The sequence below is a fragment of the Salmo trutta genome, chromosome 13, assembly GCF_901001165.1.
Source record: "Salmo trutta chromosome 13, fSalTru1.1, whole genome shotgun sequence".
NCBI lineage: Eukaryota > Metazoa > Chordata > Actinopteri > Salmoniformes > Salmonidae > Salmo > Salmo trutta.
In genome coordinates, this window is record NC_042969.1 from 16,953,810 (window position 1) to 16,977,259 (window position 23,450).

A 23,450-nucleotide genomic window follows, 5' to 3' on the forward strand; every position below is an offset into this window, starting at 1 on the left:
GGTGTGGTGGTAGTGTGGTGTGGTGGTAGTGTTGTAGTGGTGGTGTTGTGCTGTGATGTGATGTTGGGCTGGTGTAGTGGTGGTGGTGTGGTGTGGTGGTGTGTTGTAGTGGTGGTGTGGTGTGGTGGTGTGATGTTGGGCTGGTGTAGTGGTGGTGGTGTGGTGGTAGTGTGGTGTGGTGGTGTGTTGTAGTGGTGGTGGTGTGGTGGTAGTGTGGTGTGGTGGTAGTGTGGTGATGTGGTGTGTTGTAGTGGTGGTGGTGCGGTGTGGTGGTAGTGTGGTGTGGTGTGTTGTAGTGGTGATGGTGTGGTGGTAGTGTGGTGTGGTGGTGTGTTGTAGTGGTGGTGGTGTGGTGGTGTGGTGGTAGTGGTATGCTCGTGTGTTGGTGTGGTGGTAGTGTGGTGTGGTGGTGTGTTGTAGTGGTGGTGTTGTGCTGTGATGTGATGTTGGGCTGGTGTAGTGGTTGTGGTGTGGTGGGGTGTGGTGGTAGTGTGTGGTGTGGTGGTGGTAGTGTGTGGTGTGGTGGTGTGTTGTAGTGGTGGTGTGGTGGTGTGTTGTGGTGGTGGTGTTGTGCTGTGCTGTGCTGTGATGTGATGTTGGGCTGGTGTAGTGGTGGTGGTGTGGTGTGGTGGTGTGTTGTAGTGGTGGTGTGGTGTTGTGCTGTGATGTGATGTTGGGCTGGTGTAGTGGTGGTGGTGTGGTGGTAGTGTGGTGTGGTGGTGTGTTGTAGTGGTGGTGGTGTGGTGTGGTGGTAGTGTGGTGTGGTGGTGTGTTGTAGTGGTGATGGTGTGGTGGTGTGGTGGTGTGTTGTAGTGGTGGTGTGGTGGTGTGGTGGTAGTGTGGTATGCTCGTGTGTTGGTGTGGTGGTAGTGTGGTGTGGTGGTGTGTTGTAGTGGTGGTGTTGTGCTGTGATGTGATGTTGGGCTGGTGTAGTGGTGGTGGTGTGGTGGGGTGTGGTGGTGTGGTGTGGTGGTAGTGTGTGGTGTGGTAGTGGTAGTGTGTGGTGTGGTGGTGTGTTGTAGTGGTGGTGTTGTGCTGTGATGTGATGTTGGGCTGGTGTAATGGTGTGGTGTGGTGGTAGTGTGTGGTGTGGTGTGGTGGTGGTAGTGTGTGGTGTGGTGGTGTGTTGTGGTGGTGGTGTTGTGATGTTGGGCTGGTGTAGTGGTGGTGGTGTGGTGTGGTGGTGTGTTGTGTTGTGGTGGCGTGGTGGTGTGGTGGTAGTGTGGTGTGGTGGTGTGTTGTAGTGGTGGTGGTGTGGTGTGGTGGTAGTGTGGTATGGTTGTGTGTTGTAGTGGTGGTGTGGTGGTAGTGTGGTGTGGTGGTGTGTTGTAGTGGTGTGGTGTGGTGGTGTGGTGGTAGTGTGGTGTGGTGGTGTGTTGTAGTGGTGGTGTTGTGCTGTGATGTGATGTTGGGCTGGTGTGGTGTGGTGTGGTGGTGTGGTGTGGTGGTTGTGTGTGGTGTGGTGTGGTGGTGGTAGTGTGTGGTGTGGTGGTGTGTTGTAGTGGTGGTGTTGTGCTGTGATGTGATGTTGGGCTGGTGTAATGGTGGTGGTGTGGTGTGGTGTGGTGGTGTGGTGTGGTGGTAGTGTGTGGTGTGGTGTGGTGTGGTGTGGTGGTTGTAGTGTGTGGTGTGGTGGTGTGTTGTAGTGGTGGTGTTGTGCTGTGATGTGATGTTGGGCTGGTGTAGTGGTGTTGTAGTGGTGTGGTGGTGTGTTGTAGTGGTGGTGTGGTGTTGTGCTGTGATGTGATGTTGGGCTGGTGTAGTGGTGGTGGTGTGGTGGTAGTGTGGTGTGGTGGTGTGTTGTAGTGGTGGTGGTGTGGTGTGGTGGTAGTGTGGTGTGGTGGTAGTGTTGTAGTGGTGGTGTTGTGCTGTGATGTGATGTTGGGCTGGTGTAGTGGTGGTGGTGTGGTGTGGTGGTAGTGTGGTGTGGTGGTAGTGTTGTAGTGGTGGTGTTGTGCTGTGATGTGATGTTGGGCTGGTGTAGTGGTGGTGGTGTGGTGTGGTGGTGTGTTGTAGTGGTGGTGTGGTGTTGTGGTGTGATGTTGGGCTGGTGTAGTGGTGGTGGTGTGGTGGTAGTGTGGTGTGGTGGTATGTTGTAGTGGTGGTGGTGTGGTGGTAGTGTGGTGTGGTGGTAGTGTGGTGTGGTGGTGTGTTGTAGTGGTGGTGGTGTGGTGTGGTGTGGTGGTAGTGTGGTGTGGTGGTGTGTTGTAGTGGTGATGGTGTGGTGGTAGTGTGGTGTGGTGGTGTGTTGTAGTGGTGGTGGTGTGGTGGTGTGGTGGTAGTGGTATGCTCGTGTGTTGGTGTGGTGGTAGTGTGGTGTGGTGGTGTGTTGTAGTGGTGGTGTTGTGCTGTGATGTGATGTTGGGCTGGTGTAGTGGTGGTGGTGTGGTGGGGTGTGGTGGTGTGGTGTGGTGGTAGTGTGTGGTGTGGTGGTGGTAGTGTGTGGTGTGGTGGTGTGTTGTAGTGGTGGTGTTGTGCTGTGATGTGATGTTGGGCTGGTGTAATGGTGTAGTGTGGTGTGGTGTGGTGGTAGTGTGTGGTGTGGTGTGGTGGTGGTAGTGTGTGGTGTGGTGGTGTGTTGTGGTGGTGGTGTTGTGTTGTGCTGTGCTGTGATGTGATGTTGGGCTGGTGTAGTGGTGGTGGTGTGGTGTGGTGGTGTGTTGTAGTGGTGGTGTGGTGTTGTGCTGTGATGTGATGTTGGGCTGGTGTAGTGGTGGTGTGTTGTAGTGGTGGTGGTGTGGTGTGGTGGTGTGGTGGTAGTGTGATGTGGTGGTGTGTTGTAGTGGTGGTGGTGTAGTGTGGTGGTAGTGTGGTATGCTCGTGTGTTGGTGTGGTGGTAGTGTGGTGTGGTGGTGTGTTGTAGTGGTGGTGGTGTGGTGTGGTGGTAGTGTGTTGTGGTGGTGGTAGTGGTAGTGTGGTGTGGTGGTGTGTTGTAGTGGTGGTGTTGTGCTGTGATGTGATGTTGGGCTGGTGTAATGGTGTAGTGTGGTGTGGTGTGGTGGTAGTGTGTGGTGTGGTGTGGTGGTAGTGTGTGGTGTGTGGTGTGGTGGTGGTAGTGTGTGGTGTGGTGGTGTGTTGTGGTGGTGGTGTTGTGCTGTGCTGTGATGTTGGGCTGGTGTAGTGGTGGTGGTGTGGTGTGGTGGTGTGTTGTAGTGGTGGTGTGGTGTTGTGCTGTGATGTGATGTTGGGCTGGTGTAGTGGTAGTGGTGTGGTGGTAGTGTGGTGTGGTGGTAGTGTGTTGTGGTGGTGTGGTGTGATGGTGTGATGTTGGGCTGGTGTAGTGGTGGTGGTGTGGTGTGGTGGTGTGTTGTAGTGGTGGTGGTGTGGTGTGGTGGTAGTGTGATGTGGTGGTGTGTTGTAGTGGTGGTGGTGTGGTGGTAGTGTGTGGTGGTGGTAGTGTGTTGTGGTGGTGTGGTGTGGTGGTGTGATGTTGGGCTGGTGTAGTGGTGGTGGTGTGGTGGTGTGGTGGTAGTGTGGTGTGGTGGTGTGTTGTAGTGGTGGTGGTGTGGTGGTAGTGTGGTGTGGTGGTGTGTTGTAGTGGTGGTGGTGTGGTGTGGTGGGTGTGGTGGTAGTGTGATGTGGTGGTGTGTTGTGGTGGTAGTGTGGTGTGGTGGTGTGTTGTAGTGGGGGTGGTGTGGTGGTAGTGTGGTATGGTGGTGTGTTGTAGTGGTGGTGGTGTGGTGTGGTGGTAGTGTGGTGTGGTGGTGTGTTGTAGTGGTGGTGTGGTGTGGTGGTAGTGTGGTATGCTCGTGTGTTGGTGTGCAGGGCAGGGCAGGGCCAGGCTTAGTGACAGTCTGAGAGCTGTAGGTCACCTTCAGAACAGTCCTGCTTCTCTCTCTGTGTCTCTCATTATGGTTTATTCATGAGACAGGGTCTGACTGACGGACAGACCTCCTCATTAAAGTGACCCTGATTAGACAGAGGGTCAGCAGGTCAGAGGGTCAGAGAGGGAGAGAGGCTGGGGGTGGAGATGGGGGAGAGAGGGAGAGAGGGAGAGAATGAGATAGTATGTGTACATGAGGTTGATCATGTGTATGTGTGTGTGCAAGTGTGTGGTCCAAATCCTACCCGTTCTCATCCATCAGTTCCATGCTCTTTGGGGTGCGCCCCCACCCCCCATCTCTCAGGAGAACCTCTTCCTGTCAGATGTTACAGGTTGGATAAAGTTACCTGATTCAAAGTGAAGAATGAAAACCCACTGGGAGACAGAGCAGGTCAGAGGGCTCTGACTCTTTAAACAGCTGTGTTTCCAATTGCTTCTCAAGGCAATGAGGGGCATTTGGGAGATTGCCACTGTGCACTGCCAGTGTCTATCGATCTGTGTTGGGGAACATGAAAGAGCAGGGAGCTACGGAGTGTGTGAGATGGAGGGGAAACAGAGAGAGGGAATGTGTGATATGTGAGATGGAGGGAAACACATAGCCTATGATCCTGGGTTTGATATTTCACCTCCTTGCCTGATCAATAGTCTTCTGTGTGCTGTAGGAAAGGCAGAGGGACACGGCAGGCAGCACTGGTATTACCCAATTACTGTTGAGATGCAGGCAGACACACACACATGCACACACATGCACACACATACTCACAGTCTTACCTCATTCTTACCGAGTATATTCTCTACCACTCCTTTCTTCTCCCTCTCCTACATTCCTCCCTCTCCTACATTCCTCCCTCTCCTACATTTCTCCCTCTCCCTTCCTCTCTTCATCATTCTTTCTTCCTTGCTCCATCCATCCATTCTCTCTCCTCTACTCCCTCACACACCCTCTCCATCTCACTATCATTCTCTCTCCTTCATTCCCCTCTACCATTTCTGTACTTCATTTCCTCTCTCTCTCCTCCTCTTTCATGCCTCCTTTTCCCCCTCTCTTACAGCCTCGTACTCCCTCCCTGTCTAAATGTATCTCTCTCCTTCTCGCTCTACTTCATTCTCTCTCTATATCTCTCTCCTTCTTGCTCTACTTCATTCTCTCTCTATCTCTCTCTCCTCCTCGCTCTACTTCATTCTCTCTCTATATCTCTCTCCTCCTCGCTCTACTTCATTCTCTCTCTATCTCTCTCTCCTCCTCGCTCTACTTCATTCTCTCTCTATCTCTCTCTCCTTCTCGCTCTACTTCATTCTCTCTCTATATCTCTCTCCTCCTCGCTCTACTTCATTCTCTCTCTATATCTCTCTCCTTCTCGCTCTACTTCATTCTCTCTCTATATCTCTCTCCTCCTCGCTCTACTTCATTCTCTATCTATCTCTCTCCTTCTCGCTCTACTTCATTCTCTCTCTATCTCTCTCTCCTCCTCGCTCTACTTCATTCTCTCTCTATCTCTCTCTCCTTCTCGCTCTACTTCATTCTCTCTCTATCTCTCTCTCTCTCCTCCTCGCTCTACTTCATTCTCTCTCTATCTCTCTCTCTCTCCTCCTCGCTCTACTTCATTCTCTCTCTATCTCTCTCTCCTTCTCGCTCTACTTCATTCTCTCTCTATATCTCTCTCCTTCTCGCTCTACTTCATTCACTCTCTATCTCTCTCTTTCTCCTCCTCGCTCTACTTCATTCTCTCTCTATATCTCTCTCCTCCTCGCTCTACTTCATTCTCTCTCTATATCTATCTATAGTATCTATCTATCTATCTATCTATCTATCTATCTATCTATCTATCTATCTATCTATCTATCTATCTATCTATCTATCTATAGTATCTATCTATCTATCTATCTCCTCCTTGCTATACTATCCTCCCTACCTCCCTCTCTCTATCTCTCTCCACCTGGCTATACTTCCCTCCCCCTCTCTATACTTCCCTCCCCCTCTCTGTCTGTCTCCTCCTTGCTCTCCTTCCCTCCCTCACTCTCTCTATCTGTCTCCCCTCCCTCCAAGCCCATTATTCTGTGTGATGGTGACAGTTTCTCTGTTATGGCCTTCTGCATTGAGGACGTCCTGATAAACCCACGCACCGATAGCTACAGCGCCCTTAATCATCTCTGCATCTCTCTCTCTATCTCTCTCTCGCTCTGTCGCTCTGTCTCTGTCTCGCTCTCTGTCGCTGTCTCTCCCTCTCTCTCACACGTACTCTCTCTCTCTCTCTGTCGCTCTGTCTCACTCTCTCTCCCTCTCTCTCACACGTACTCTCTCTCTCTCTCTCTCTCTCTCTCTGTCGCTCTGTCTCTGTCTTGCTCTCTCTCCCTCTCTCTCACACGTACTCTCTCTCTCTGTCTCTGTCTTGCTCTCTCTCCCTCTCTCTCACACGTACTCTCTCTCTCTCTCTCTCTCTCTCTCTCTCTCTCTCTCTCTCTCTCTCTCTCTCTCTCGTGCAAAGACACATTGTAGTTTATAGGTGTGTGCTTCCAGTCATAACTCCCCCTATCCTCTCTTCACTATAAAACTAGAACCTATCCTCTCTACACTATAGGACTAGAACCTATCCTCTCTTCTCTATAGGACTAGAACCTATCCTTTCTACACTATAGGACTAGAACCTATCCTCTTTACACTATAGGACTAGAACCAATCCTCTCTACATTATAGGACTAGAACCTATCCTCTCTACACTATAGGACTAGAACCTATCCGCTCTAAGCTAAAGGACTATAACCTCTTTACACTATAGGACTAGAACCAATCCTCTCTACACTATAGGACTAGAACCTATCCTCTCTTCACTATAGGACTAGAACCTATCCTTTCTACACTATAGGACTAGAACCTATCCTTTCTACACTATAGGACTAGAACCTATCCTCTCTACACTATAGGACTAGAACCTATCCTCTCTTCACTATAGGACTAGAACCTATCCTTTCTACACTATAGGACTAGAACCTATCCTCTTTACACTATAGGACTAGAACCAATCCTCTCTACACTATAGGACTAGAACCTATCCTCTCTACACTATAGGACTAGAACCTATCCGCTCTAAGCTAAAGGACTATAACCTCTTTACACTATAGGACTAGAACCAATCCTCTCTACACTATAGGACTAGAACCTATCCTCTCTACACTATAGGACTAGAACCTATGTTGTCTAATCTATAGGACTAGAACCTATCCTCTCTACACTATAGGACTAGAACCTAACCTCTCTACTGTATAGGACTAGAACCTATCCTCTCAACACTATAGGACTAGAACCTATCCTCTCTACTGTATAGGACTAGAACCTATCCTCTCTACACCATAGGACTAGAACCTATCCTCTCTTCACTATAGGACTAGAACCTATTATCTCTACACTATAGGACTATAACCTCTTCACACTATAGACCCAGATCCTATCCTCTGTATACTATAGGACTAGAACCTATCCTCTCTTCACTATAGGACTAGAACCTATCCTCTGTACACTAATGGACTGGAACCTATCCTCTCTACACTATAGGACTAGAATCTATACGCTCTAAGCTAAATGACTATAACCTCTTTACACTATAGAACTAGAACCTATCCTCTCTACACTTTAGGCATAGAACCTATCCTCTCTACACTATAGGACTAGAACCTATGTTGTCTAAACTATAGGACTAGAACCTATCCTCTCTACACTATAGGACTAGAACCGCTTTACACTATAGAATTAGAACCTATTCTCTTTACACTATAGGACTAGTACATATCCTATCTACACTCTAGGACTAGAACCAATCCTCTCTACACTATAGGACTAGAACCTATCCTCTCTTCACTATAGGACTAGAACCTATCCTTTCTACACTATAGGACTAGAACCTATCCTTTCTACACTATAGGACTAGAACCTATCCTCTCTACACTATAGGACTAGAACCTATCCTCTCTTCACTATAGGACTAGAACCTATCCTTTCTACACTATAGGACTAGAACCTATCCTCTTTACACTATAGGACTAGAACCAATCCTCTCTACACTATAGGACTAGAACCTATCCTCTCTACACTATAGGACTAGAACCTATCCGCTCTAAGCTAAAGGACTATAACCTCTTTACACTATAGGACTAGAACCAATCCTCTCTACACTATAGGACTAGAACCTATCCTCTCTACACTATAGGACTAGAACCTATGTTGTCTAATCTATAGGACTAGAACCTATCCTCTCTACACTATAGGACTAGAACCTAACCTCTCTACTGTATAGGACTAGAACCTATCCTCTCAACACTATAGGACTAGAACCTATCCTCTCTACTGTATAGGACTAGAACCTATCCTCTCTACACCATAGGACTAGAACCTATCCTCTCTTCACTATAGGACTAGAACCTATTATCTCTACACTATAGGACTATAACCTCTTTACACTATAGACCCAGATCCTATCCTCTGTATACTATAGGACTAGAACCTATCCTCTCTTCACTATAGGACTAGAACCTATCCTCTGTACACTAATGGACTGGAACCTATCCTCTCTACACTATAGGACTAGAATCTATACGCTCTAAGCTAAATGACTATAACCTCTTTACACTATAGAACTAGAACCTATCCTCTCTACACTTTAGGCATAGAACCTATCCTCTCTACACTATAGGACTAGAACCTATGTTGTCTAAACTATAGGACTAGAACCTATCCTCTCTACACTATAGGACTAGAACCGCTTTACACTATAGAATTAGAACCTATTCTCTTTACACTATAGGACTAGTACATATCCTATCTACACTCTAGGACTAGAACATATGCTCTCTACATTATAGGACTAGAACCTCTATACACTATAAAACTAGAACCTATCCTCTCTACACTATAGGACTAGAACCTATCCTATCTACACTATAGGACTAGAACCTATTCTCTCCACAGTTTAGGACTAGTACCTATCCTCTCTACACTATAGGACTAGAACCTATCCTCTCTACACTGTAGGACTAGAACCCTAAATCTCTACACTATAGGACTAGAACCTATTCTGTCCACACTATAGGACTAAAATTGATCCTTTCTACAACAGGAGTAAAACCCTAAATCTCTACACTATAGGACTAGAACCTATCCTGTCTACACTGTAGGGCCATTCTCTGACATACAAGAGGTCTAACTTGTTAAGTTATGCTCTTCCTGTGCTTCAAATAACACCAAATAGCCATAACATTTTGTAACTACCCTTAATCGCATAGCGTCTACCTGTTTACTATGGTGTAGCATATGAGTTCTTATATCTGGGTTGCTGGTTTACTTAAAAATGCTGCCATGCACCTGATGTGTTGCCAGCCAATTGTGTTCTAATAGGTTGTGCCTGATCCCAGCTCCACCTGTGATGTCGCTTGCAACTGCAGGCCAATGAGCTGCCTTCCGCACCACCGACCTGAATTACATTTGTCTCTCTTTTCATTTTTTTTATTTTCCTCTTTTTCACTCCCTCCCTTGCTCGTGATTTATTTGTTTTCCAGTACAAGATGGAGGAGACAGGGAGAGAGTTAGGGAGGGATGGAGAGGGGGAGTGAGTGGGGAGGGAGGGAGGGAGGGAGAGAGGGAGGGAGGGAGAGAGAGGGAGGGAGAGAGGAGGGAGGGAGAGAGGAGAGGAGGGAGGGGAGAGAGGAGGAGAGAGAGGAGGGAGAGAGGGGAGGGACATGTGTTTACAGGTGGCAGCCACAGCAACAGAATGTGGAGATTAAATCTCACAGAGGAGATATGGAGAGAGGGAGGGGTTTTCACAGGCGAGACAGAGAGAAATAGGAAAATAACATAGAGATGGAGGGGGTTGGGTTGAGAGAGGTAGAGGAAAATAGAAAGAGGACAAATCTCTGTTCTACGTCTATTCAGAATGAGGTCCCATGATGTCCCATTGATTTATCAGATGTACAGTAGTCAAAAGGTTGGACACACCTACTCATTCCAGGGATTTTCTTTATTTTTACTATTTTCTACATTGTAGAATAATAGTGAAGACATCAAAACCATCAAATAACACATATGAAATCATGTAGCAACCAAAAAAGTGTTAAACAAATCAAAATATATTTTATATTTGAGATTCTTCAAAATAGCCACCCTTTGCCTTGATGACAGCTTTGCACACTCTTGGCATTTTCTCAACCAGCTTCATGAGGTAGCCACCTGGAATGCATTTCAATTAACAGGTGTGCTTTGTTAAAAGTACATTTGTGGAATTTATTTTCTTCTTAATGAAGTTTGAACGTTTCGCAAAAATCATCAAGCGCTATGATGAAACTGGCTCTCCTGAGGACCGCCTCAGGAAAGGAAGACCCAGAGTTACCTCTGCTGCAGAGAATAAGTTCATTAGAGTTACCAGCCTCAGACATTGCAGCCCGAATGTGTTTTATTTTTTAAAATGTAACCTTTATTTAACTAGGCAAGTCAGTTAAGAACAAATTCTTATTTACAATGACGGCTTACCCCGGCCAAACCCGGACGACGCTGGGACAATTGTGCACCGCCCTATGGGACTCCCAATCACAGTCGGATGTGATTCAGCCTGGATTCAAACCAGGGGCTGTAGTGACGCCTCTTGCATTGAGATGCAGTGCTTTAGACCGCTGCGCCACCCGGGAGCCCCGGAATAAATGAATCAGGCCTTCATGGTCGAATTGCTGCAAAGAAACCACTACCAGAGGACACAAATAATAAGAAGAGATTTTCTTGGGCCAAGAAACACGAGCAATGGACATTATACCGGTGGAAATCTGTCCTTTGGTTTGATGGGTCCAAATTTGCTTATTCTACAAGGTAGAAAATAGTAAAAACGAAGAAAAACCCTTGAATGAGTAGGTGTGTCCAAACTTTTGACTGGTACTGTATGTCTTTGACCCGAGAGTATGTGTTTGTGTTTTTGTGTGTAATCTCTGTCGTGATGTCACAGAGTGGAGGTATTTCCTTTGTGTATGAAAACAGGACGAAGTGCAAAGATACATAAAGAAGGATTCTATGTACTGATAATACACCCCTCCTCCCCTCTCCCACTCCCCTCCCTCTCTCCCACTCTCCCTCCGTCCGTGCCTCCCTCCCTCCCTGCCTGCCTGCCTGTCAGCCTGCCTGCCTGCCTGCCTGCCTCCCTCCCTCCCTCCCTTCCCTCCTCCCTCCTCCTCCTCCTCCCCTCCCCTCCCTCCCTCCCTCCCTCCCTCCCTCCCTCCCTCCTCCCCTCCTCCCTCCCTCCCTCCCTCCCTCCCTCCCTCCCTCCCTCCCTCCCCTCCTCCTCCTCCTCCTCCCCTCCCTCCCTCCCTCCCTCCCTCCTCCTCCTCCCCTCCCTCCCTCCCTCCTCCTCCCTCCCTCCCATCCCTCCCTCCCCTCCCTCCCTCCCTCCCTCCCTCCCTCCCTCCCCTCCCTCCCTCCCTCCCCTCCTCCTCCTCCCTCCCTCCCTCCCTCCTCCTCCTCCTCCTCCCCTCCCTCCCTCCCTCCTCCCTCCCTCCCTCCTCCTCCTCCTCCCCTCCCTCCCTCCCTCCCTCCCTCCCTCCCTCCCTCCCTCCCTCCTCCTCCTCCTCCCCTCCCTCCCTCCCTCCCTCCCCCTCCTCCCCTCCCTCCCTCCCTCCCTCCCTCCCTAATATATCACAGTTCCACATCTTAGCAGAATGTTTAAATCTGCAGTCAAAAATGGTTATTTCACCAGAAGGGAAATGTTTTAGACTGTTTAAACGCTTTGAGACCTGATGTCCCCCTGACATCTGTGGGGCTTTCTGATCCAGTTGAGGGGGCACAAAAAGAGTAGACAGAAGCATTTAGGAGTGCATTTGGCCTGTTTGATTTGTCTCCTGTGTGTGTGTCTCTGTGGGTTGAGAACGGCTGAGTGATCGACCCCACTGTTCTGAGTCACTGCTGACAAAAGGACCCGTGGAGCGGGCAGCCGCGTCAGGCCTGTCTGAAATGATTATGGTGACGGTGAGACAGGGAGGGGGTCCTTCTGGGTCCTCATTCTACCCAAACCTCACTGTCAAGATGACTGTGGGAGATGGAGAGGTGACAAAGGAGCACTCAGAACAATCAGAGAGGGAAAGGAGAGGGAGGGGGAGAGAAAGAAAGACAGACTGACAGAAAGAAAGACAGACAGAAAGAAAGGATGAAAGAAAGATTCAGAGAATATGAGAGGTGAGTAAGTAAAGTAGGTAGAAGAGAGAGAACAAGGGAGAGAGCGAGAGAGAGCAAGAGAGAGACACAGAGACACACATAGAGAGACAGAGACAGAGATTTCACTCTGCTGATTTTGTACATTTGATTTTGTACAAATCAATTTATAACATTTTTGACATGCGTTTTTCTGGATTTTTGTTGTTGTTATTCTGTCTCTCACTGTTCAAATAAACCTACCATTAAAATTATAGACTGATCATTTCTTTGTCAGTGGGCAAACATACAAAATCAGCAGGGGATCAAATACTTTTTTCCCTCACCGTATCTACCTCACTTGCTTTGACAATGTTAACATATGTTTCCCATGCCAATAAAGCCCCTTGAATTGAATTGAATTGAATTGAGAGAGTCAGAGGGAGAACACAATTAGACCTAACCAAATCATGAAAAAACATAAAGATAATTACTTGACACATTGGAAAGAATTTACAAAAAAACTGAGCAAACAAGAATGCTATTTGGCCCTAAACAGAGAGTACACAGTGGCAGAATACCTGACCATTGTGACTGACCCAACATTAAGGACATCTTTGACTATGTACAGACTCAGTGAGCATAGCCTTGCTATTGAGAAAGACCGCCGAAGACATGCCTGGCTCTCAAGAGAAGACAGGCTATATGCACACTGCCCACAAAATGTGGTGGAAACTGAGCTGCACTTCCTAACCTCCTGCCAAATGTATGACCATATTAGAGACACATATTTCCTTCAGATTACACTGATCTACAAAGAATTTGAAAACAAATCCAAATTTGATAAATACCACAGTGTGCAATCACTTTATTGTTTATTTCAGTTTTGTTTATCCATTTCACTTGCTTTGGCAATGTACACATTTGTTTCCCATGCCAATAAAGCCCCTTGAATTGAATTGAATAGAGATAGAGAAAGAGAGAGAGAGAGAGAGCGACAGAGACAGAGAGAGAGAGACATACAGAGAAAGAGAGAGAGAGAGACAGGGAGAGAGAGAGAGACAGAGAGAGACAGGGAGAGAGAGAGACAGACAGACAGACAGACAGACAGACAGACAGACAGACAGACAGACAGACAGACAGACAGACAGACAGACAGACAGACAGACAGACAGAGAGAGAGACAGAGAGACAGAGAGACAGAGAGAGAGTGAGACAGAATGAGAGAGAGACAGAGAGACAGGGAGAGAGAGAGATAGACAGGGAGAGAGAGAGATAGACAGGGAGAGAGAGAGATCGACAGAGAGAGAGAGAAAGACAGAGAGAGAGAGAGAGCGATAGACAGAGAGCGACAGGGAGAGAGAGACAGGGAAAGAGGGACAGGGAGAGACAGGGAGAGACAGAGAGAGACAGGGAGGGAGAGAGAAAGAGAGAGAGAGAGAGACAGACAGACAGACAGACAGACAGACAGACAGACAGACAGAGACAGAATGAGAGAGAGACAGAGAGAGAGACAGGGAGAGAGAGAGCTAGACAGAGAGAGACAGGGAGAGAAAGAGCAATAGACAGAGAGCGACAGGGAGAGAGAGACAGGGAGAGACGGAAAGATAGCCAGAGAGAGACAGGGAGAGACAGACAGAGAGAGACAGGGAGAGATAGACAGAGAGAGATAGACAGCGAGAGACAGGGAGTGACGGAAAGATAGCCAGAGAGAGACAGGGAGAGACAGACAGAGAGAGACAGGGAGAGATAGACAGAGAGATATAGACAGAGAGAGACAGGGAGAGATGGAAAGATAGCCAGAGAGAGACAGGGAGAGATAGACAGAGAGAGACAGACAGAGAGCGACAGGGAGAGATAGAGAGTGCGATCTGCATTGGAACAGGTGTGAGTGACAGGTTGTCCTTCAGAAGGAGGTGGTGGAGGGGGTCAGAGTGAACAAACTGGACACCGATCCCTGCCACCTAGTCCTGGGTTAGAGTCTGGCCACCCTGTCCCTGACTAACCTGGCTGTAGACAGACTGTCATAGTCTGTGATTTCATGGCCCATTGTCTTGGTGATTACCTGGCGCTCCTCAGAGGAACTCAGTCCCAGACAAAGCTTTCACACAGAGAGCAATCTTCGCTGTTCCCTGCTTCAAAAGCCTGGAAGAAGGAAGGTGTGTGTGTGTGTGTGTGTGTGTGTGTGTGTGTGTGTGTGTGTGTGTGTGTGTGTGTGTGTGTGTGTGTGTGTGTGTGTGTGTGTGTGTGTGTGTGTGTGTGTGTGTGTGTGTGTGTGTGTGGGAGGGATCCAGCTGGAATGCAGCAGATGGAGGAGATACACAAGAGTAGAGTCAATAAAACTGACTCCTAAACACACACACCTCACAAACACACATTGGCACAGTCTCACACACAACTTGAAACACACAACACACACACACACACACACTTTTTCTTCAGAGATGATTGCTTGGGACAATGCCTTAGATTAGCTTCAGATTTTTATTGAAACAGTTTTCAAAGCGCTGGCCGAACAATTGACATTGACAGCCAGCTACTGTGAAAGTCATATCATTTCACCAAGACATTGTTCATGGTTCACTGAATCACAGCCACACATAGCACTTTAATCATGTTTACCTCACTTTAATAATGTTTACATATTTTGCATTACTCATTTCATATGTATATATTGTATTCTATTCTACTGTATCTTAGTCTATGCCCCTCTGACAATATTTATATATTCTTAATTCCATTCCTTTACTTTAGATTTGTGTGTATTGTTGTGAAATTGTTAGATATTACTGTTAGATACTACTGCACGGTTAGAGCTAGAAACACAAGCATTTCGCTTCACCCACAATAACACGTGTATGTGACAAATACAATTTGATTTGACACACTTAGTGGATGTTGTGTCGAAGCCCACCACGATTCATAGCTGAGTTGGCTCTCCTTTCTTCTACCACCTAATGTAATGTTTTATCGCTAGTTTTTGTCCCTGGCTTCAGTTGAGTCCCTAGTCAGGTGATGTTCTGTCTCTTTAGATGTGTTTTTCTTGCTAGGTCATTTAGAGTTTTTGTCTGTGTGTTACTGTAATATCAGGTGCCTCACTGGACAGCGCTATCATGGAGACTGTAGAGTTCTCACTCACACACAGACATACCATTTAGACACACATCAGCTGTGTGATATACTGTACAATGAAGGAACACGCCAACACACACCTGATAACGCTCTAGAGTATTTATCTCACACACACACACACACACACACACACACACACACACACACACACACACACACACACACACACACACACACACACACACACACATACACACACACACACACAGAGCTGATATTGTCTGTCCCTGTGGAGGTGCAGTGAATGGATGGAATTATATTCTCTATCTTTTCATTCTTTATCTGACTGTAACTGTATTATAGGGTTCCAGAAAAAACATCCCTTCCTACCAAAATCCACTGCTTGAATTTTAGATAAAAATTATCTGATCCCAGAAAAAATGTACAGACTTACAAAGAGGGAAAGATGTAGGAGGGCTATCTCTACCAAACTTTAAATTGTAATTCCAGGCACTAGCATATCACCCCATTCTCAATTGGTTTAGACATGATTCTTCCGCCCCCTGACTGAATATGGAGAGATATGGTGTCTCCTATTGCCCTGGAAGAGGTGCCACTGGTGCCACTGCACACCCAAGCTTGTTATTAGCTCTGGTCCAGGGCGTTGAGCCAACGTTCAAATGTTCAAAGTTCCTCCATATTAGCCAGTCCTCTGTAGGCAACGAGCTAGTATATAATTGTGTAATTTAGTGAAGTAGGAATGATAGGTCTACTACTTATATCCTAAACACAATTATATGCACGTCATTTCATGATGCTAAGCGCTTCAAGCCAAGCCTCCATGTCCACCCCTCACTCGCTCTCTCCCCACCTGCAACATTTCATTCGCATCTCATGCCCTACACCTGTCTGTCCATTAGGTTGGCCGGTCTATAGCAAGCTGTTCCATCTGCATTCTTTGGTGGAGTCATTTAATGAGCTAAACGTAAAAATGATGGCGATTTCACAAGTCAAAAAAGGAACACAAATGAACTTTTTGGGGGTTTGAACCGGTTCAGAACTTTATTTTGCTGGTTGGCAGTGTGGAATGGAACGAAAACAATCATTTTGTTTCTAACCCCTGGTTTTCACTGATATATCCCTTAAACAATGTAAAGAACGCTTTGGTCCTTTTATTACTCACAATTTCTATTTGGCGCAAATTTTAATAACAATGTAGCTGGGAATCAAAATGACATGCCTAGACTCCAATATTTCACAATAATACCTTGCGATCTGGAGGGCAGCCATTTGCATCCCCCCAATGGTCCACATGTGGATTCCATACCCTTGCCGATATCATGGACAGGAATGGTTTGAGAACAATTCTAAGATTTGAAAGACACATTACCAGGTAACTCATTTTATTTTAGAAATGTACAACTTAGGTCAACTATGCTGGCCTATGAGTCCCTTGGGAAACCCAACTACCGAACCATCCAATAATGGGATTTATAAAGAAAGTATCTGGGCTTCCGAAAGGAATCTCCATAATATATAAACAGCTTTTGGAAAGCTCATATTCTGAGCTAGCCCTTAAACAAGTATGGTATACAGACCAACAACCGTTAAAACTGAAACAGAATATGGAAAAATATGACCTTGGCATCCTGTAATCCTTGGCATCAATTTATTAATTTCAAGTTCGTTCAAAGACTGTATTTAAAACCAAATCAACTTTTTACAATGAAATTGCCCCAACTGTGTCCCCTAAATCAGGTTCTTCATAGGACATGGGAGTGCCCTGTAGTTAAATGCATCTGGGACAAAGTTACAAAAGTCATTTCAAAGAGCATGAATGTAAATATTCAATGCTTCACATCCACTATGTTACTTAACGAGGACCTTGAATTTCTGAATCAATCAGACACGATTACTGCTGGCAGGCAGCACTGCCTTAAACAATATGTTGGCTCTTAGATGGCAGTCACCTCATCACTCCCAATTCATCAGTGGATACAGTTATTATTAGAATTTCTAACATTTGAATGATCAACATCGAGAATGAATGGTGCTAGTCAAGGAACAATTGAAGTCTGGACAAATATACTTGAGCCTTGGATGGAGACATGTTAGCTGGGTGGGGTTGGGGGAATGGAATGGGATTTTCTTGTTTATTTTCCTTTACATACCAAATGGACTATTTCCTAAACTCTGTAATATGAGCAAAATGAGCATTACTTTGTATTATGTATGTATATATACAGTACCAGTAAAAAGTTTGGATACACCTACTCATTTAAGGGTTTTTCTTTATTTGTACTAGTTTCTACATTGTAGAATAATAGTGAAGGCATCAACACTATGAAATAACACATATGGAATCATGTAGTAAATAAAAAAGTGTTAAACAAATCAAAATATATTTTAGATTTTAGATTCTTCAAAGTAGCCACCCTTTGCCTTCATGACAGCGTTGCACACTATTGGCATTCTCTCAACCAGCTTCATGAGGTAGTCAACTGGAATGCATTTCAATTAACCTCACTAGAGTAGGGGGCAGCATTCGGAATTTTGGATGAAAAGCGTGCCCAAAGTAAACTGCCTGCTACTCAGGTCCAGAAGCTAGGATATGCATATAATTGGTAGATTTGGATAGAAAACACTCTATAGTTTCCAAAACTATTAAAATAATATCTGTGAGTATAACAGAACTGATATGGCAGGCGAAAACCTGAGGAAAATCCATCCAGGAAGTGCTATTATTTTGAAATGCCTGTTTTTCCATTGAAAGCCTATCCACCATACAAAGACTTATGACGTAGTTCACGATCCCTATGGCTTCCACTACATGTGGCCAGTCTTTAGGCATTGTTTCAGGCTTTTACTCTGAAAAATGAGGGAGAAACACCACTTTCAATGAGAGGACAGTGGAAATTTCCAGACATGAGTCCTGCGCATGACCGGGAGCGTGCCTTTCTTGTTTTTCCTTTTCTATTGGCGAAGCTATTGTCCGGTTGAAATATGATCGATTATTTATGACAAAAACAACCTGAGGATTGATTATAAACATTGTTTGACATGTTTCTACGAACTTTTATGGACTTTTTTGATTTTTCGTCTGTTGTGACCGCGCTTTGTTCCAATGGATTACTGAACAAAACGCACCAACAAAACTGAGGTTTTTGAATATGAAGAGGGACATTATCGAACAAAACAAACATTTATTGTGTAACGTGGAGTCTTGGGAGTGCAATCATATGAAGATCATCAAAGGAAAGTGATACATTTTATCGCTATTTCTGACTTTTGTTACTCCTCTTCTAACTGTTTGTAATGATTTGTCTGCTGGGCGCTGTTCTCAGATAATCGCATGCTTTGCTTTCGCCGTAAAGTCTTTTTGAAATCTGACACCGTGGTTGGATTAACAAGAAGTTAATCTTTAAACTGATGTATAACACTTCTATGTTTCATTCATTTTTATAATTAGTATTTCTGTTTTTGAATTTGGCACTCTGCAATTTCACTGGATGTTGGCCAGGTGGGACGGTAGCGTCCCACACCCCCTAGAGAGGTTTTAACAGGTGTGCCTTGTTAAAAGTTAAATTGTGGAATTTATTCCCTTCTTAACCTGTCTGGGCTAGGGGGCAGTATTTGCACGGCCGGATAAAAAACGTACCCGATTTAAACTGGTTACTACTCTTGCCCAGAAACGAGAATATGCATATTATTAGTATATTTGGATAGAAAACACTCTGAAGTTTCTAAAACATGTTTGAATGGTGTCTGCGAGTATAACAGAACTCATATGGCAGGCAAAAACCTGAGAAAATTCCAAGCAGGAAGTGGCCTGTCTGAGAATTTGTAGTTCTTCTTTAGATTCTCTATCGAAACTACAGTATCTGTGGGGTTACGTAGCACTTTCTAAGGCTTCCATTGGCTCTCTAAAGCCTTCAGAAAGCGGATTGAGGCGTCTCCTGTCTCTGGGCAGATAATAGGAGCTCAGTTTGTCAGTGGTCTGCCTGGTGACTAAGAGATTGGATATGCTCGTTCACAAGACCACACTGTTTTTTATTTTCCCCAGATTAATGTGTTTTAGCCATTCAGTTGTGTTGTGAGAAGGTAGGAGCGGTATACAGAAGATAGCCCTATTTGGTAAAAGACAAAGTCCATATTATGGCAAGAACAGCTCAAAGTAAAGAAAAAGTAAAGAAAAAATGACAGTCGTTCATTACTTTAAGACATGAAGGTCAGTCAATACAGAGCATTTCAAGAACTTTGAAAGTTTCTTCAAGTGCAGTCTCAAAAACCATCAAGCTCTATGATGAAACTGTCTCTCATGAGGACCACCACAGGAAAGGAAGACCCAGAGTTACCTCTGCTGCAGAAGATAAGTTCATTAGAGTTAACTGCACTTCAGATTGCTGCCCAAATAAATGCTTCAGAGTTCAAGTAACAGACACATCTCAACATCAACTGTTCAGAAGAGACTGCGTGAATCAGGCCTTCATGGTCGAATTGCTACATAGAAACCACTACTAAAGGACACCAATAATAAGAAGAGACTTGCTTGGGCCAAGAAACATGAGCAATGGACATTAGACCAATGGAAATCTGTCCTTTGGTCTGATGAGTCCAAATTTGAGATTTTTGGTTCCACCGTGAGGCATGTAAGAGGAGGTTTGGGGGTGCTTAGCTGGTGACACTGTTAGTGATTTTTTTAGAATTCAAGGGACACTTAAACAGCATGGCTACTACAGCATTTTGCAGCGATACGCCATCCAATCTGGTTTGCTCTTAGTGGGACTATCATTTGTTTTTCGACATGACAATGACCCAAAAAACACCTCCAGGCTGTGTAAGGGCTATTTGACCAAGAAGAAGAGTGATGGTGCTGCATCAGATGACCTGGCCTCCACAATCACCCGACCTCAACCCAATTGATATGGTTTGGGATGAGTTGGACCACAGATTGAAGGAAAAACAGCCAACAAGTGCTCAGCATATGTGGGAACTCCTTCAAGACTGTTGGAAAAGCATTCCAGGTGAAGCTGGTTGAGAGAATGCCATGGCAAAAGGTGTCTACTTTAAAGAATCTAAAATGTAAAATGTATTTTGATTTGTTTAACACTTTTTTGGTTACTACATGATTCCATTTGTGTTATTTCATAGTTTTGATGTCTTCACTATTAAAAATAAAGAAAAACCCTTGAATAAGTAGGTGTGTTCAAAATGTTGACTGGTACTTCATATATATATATTTTTCTTCTGAGTGGGTGCAACAGAAATAGATATATGGAAAATAGTAAATGGAAATGTGATAAAAACGAAATGTATGAAATCATATGAATTTGAAGATGTGACCTGTAACCCACAAAAAAGTCTCTCAGTATTACTCCGCCCAGCTCAACTCACAGGAAGTGAAGGTAGGCTGTGTGTGTAAGTGTGTGCATGTGGGCATGAAAGAGTGTGTGCGTAATCAGAAGTTGCAGCAGTTTTTGTCCCAGTTTAAGTAGGAGCTACAGCAGAGGGGGTTGATTACCATACAACGCCAGTGACTGATGCGAAACACTTCCTCTAGTGACCCAGATTCTCTAGGTTGGGAAAGCGTGTGTCTGTGTGTGTGTGTGTCTCTGATCCTATGTATAAGATGTGTGTCTTACATTTGTATCATTAAGCATCCAGCTGAATGGATTCCTACAGTATTGCTGCAGTATGTAGCAGTATGTAATGCTAGCTAATTGGTCAGTGTGCTGTTGGAATGTTAATGTTCTTTAGCCTTCTGGAATATGAATGCCTTCTCAATCTGACTGTCTGGCATGCCAAGGATGATGGCTTTTGATTGGCTCGATCGGTATGAGGCGTTTCAGGTTCGTTATTAAACTGTCAATTAGTTCTCATCATCCTAGAGACCGTGTCAATCATGCGGAGACCCACACACATCCTGACAGAAAGTGAGTCAGTTGTTGTTAATTGGCCGAAAATACCTTGTTAGTGGCCAGGCTGTGGATGAGAGAGTGGTTTTCCACAGCGGTCAGATAGACTTCTCTGTATCGACCACGTCAGAGAGGATGGGAGAGGAAACAAGGATTTGAAATCACAGATCTGAGCCAGCGTCAACCGTTAGTGAGCAGCACCATTCGCTTATAATAAAGGCTTAGTATAGCCACTGTTTCCTGGCACAGTGGATTTTTGTCCAGGGGAAAAACTGCTGTGTGACTAATGTAGCATCTTCTATCCTTCTTTACCCCCTATCTATTTATGGGTAAATAAACATAGACTCCCAGGTGGCCTGTCACACCAGCACATTGTTTGGTGTTAACCTTCAAGCCAAGATGAGATCTGGGATTTGCCTGCAGTATAGTGTGTGGGTGTGTGTTTATTTGTGTGAGTGTGTACGTGCCTGTGTGTTTCTGTGTCCAAGCTTGCGTGTGCATCTGAGAGTGTGTGTGTCCCTGGTGACAGTGCTAGGTCTGATGTTATTGTCTCACCTGTCATATACTGGCTCAGGTGGAGCTCTGGCAGAATGAACGCGTTACCATCTCTCTCTCTCTCTCTCTCTCTGTCCTCTCTCTCTGTCTGTCTCTGTCTGTCTCTTTCTCTCTGTCTCTCTCTCTCTGTCTCTCTCTCTCTCTCTGTCTCTTTCTCTCTCTCTCTCTGTCTCTCTCTCTGTCTCTCTCTCTGTCTCTTTCTCTCTCTGTGTCTCTCTCTGTCTCTCTTTCTCTGTCTCTTTCTCTCTCTCTCTCTGTCTCTCTCTCTGTCTCTCTCTCTGTCTCTGTCTCTTTCTCTCTCTCTGTCTCTCTTTATATCTATATATATATTTAGCAGACGTTATTGTGGGTGTAGCGATAAAGCTTGTGTTCCTAGCTCAGTGCAGTAGTATCTTCTAGTGATCAATGAGAGATTGTAACACACACACACACACACACACACACACACACACACACACACACACACACAGACAGACAGAGCATGCAGTAAGATGGTGTGCCTGCTTGTGTTCCTATAGCAACAGGGAGAACAATAGAACTCAGCTGCTCCTGTGTGCTGTGTTGTTCTTCTATGGTCAAGTACAAGAAAAGATTGGTTTAATCAACATTGTGCTGACGTCATTTCACCCAACCTTATCAAACAGAATCATGTTGCATCAATGTGGCTATAAAATATAATACATTCCTTTTTATTGAAATGACAGTGTGAGATTGACATTTCCCTGCCTTCCTGCCAGGGTTGAGCTTTATACATATACACATCTTGAACAGAAAACATCAAACATGTCGTTATATACATGCATATACAAAATTGGTGAAACAAACTCTTAAAATGAATGATCAAGGAAAAGAAAACGTGTGCAAATAGTCTAAGTTATTATATTTCATGAATCACTTACATTTTGTTCACTATGACGAAAATACTACATTTCTCAGAATGCATTAGTTTAACCCTGAAGTTGACCCTGAGAACTTCAAAAGAAGCCAAACAAATTACATGGTTGGTGGAAATATAATTGGCCATTCTAAGCACTAAGGTTAAAAGAGAATATGAACATTGTTTCCAGAGGAAATTGATATTCTTTGTTATCTGGAAGTGTGACCTGTCAGATTCAATGAAACTCTCATGTTCTATGACTGAGTGGAATTTATTTGAGTTGCAAATAAATATTATACATCCTGCGGGGTGTGGCCATTTCAATTTGAATTTCATCTCATGAGTTGAATGGGAGTCAATTCCAAAATTCTGAATTGAGCCCAACCCTGCTTCCTGATAACGCTGATGTGTGTGTGTGTGTCTGTGTGTATGTGTCTGTGTGTATGTGTGTGTCTAGTCTGCAGTGATGGGGACCTGCATAGCTTAGCATCCAGACTGAAGGACTGGTTCGGAGTTCTCCACCTCGACGCCAACCGAGACCTCAAATCCTCCGCCAACTCTGATTCAGCGGCAGGACGTGAGTCACACCATTATCTCTCTGTGTGTGTGTGTGTGTATTTTTTCCCTTGTTTTTAATTGCACTGCCATTTGAAAGTCCATTGCTCTTTTCAGTTCTAATGAGGACTGTAGATGATGAGGACAGTGCTCCTATGTGCTCTACTAAATGTCAACATGTCTCACACTTCAACAGTACAAACTCTCTCCAAGCACTTTACTCAGATTTTGGACTGAAAAGCCCGAAGACACGAGGCCCTGACTGAAGTCAAGACACGAGGCCCTGACTGAAGTCAAGACACGAGGCCCTGACTGAAGTCAAGACACGAGGCCCTGACTGAAGTCAAGACACGAGGCCCTGACTGAAGTCAAGACACGAGGCCCTGACTGAAGCCAAGACACGAGGCCCTGACTGAAGCCAAGGCACGAGGCCCTGACTGAAGCCAAGGCACGAGGCCTGACTGAAGCCAAGACACGAGGCCCTGACTGAAGCCAAGACAC

The 23,450-nt window shown here is 45.3% G+C and overlaps 1 protein-coding gene across 2 annotated transcripts in view; it reads left to right on the top strand.

The window, feature by feature from the left end:
* The window catches only part of LOC115205337 (testican-1), a 373,161-nt gene that overhangs the window by 343,858 nt on the left and 5,853 nt on the right, over window positions 1-23,450 (top strand). For both annotated transcript variants that reach the window (XM_029771183.1, XM_029771184.1), the window contains one exon: window positions 22,852-22,971. In XM_029771183.1, the coding sequence (XP_029627043.1) occupies window positions 22,852-22,971 (120 nt within the window). The remainder of the gene's footprint in view (window positions 1-22,851; window positions 22,972-23,450) is intronic.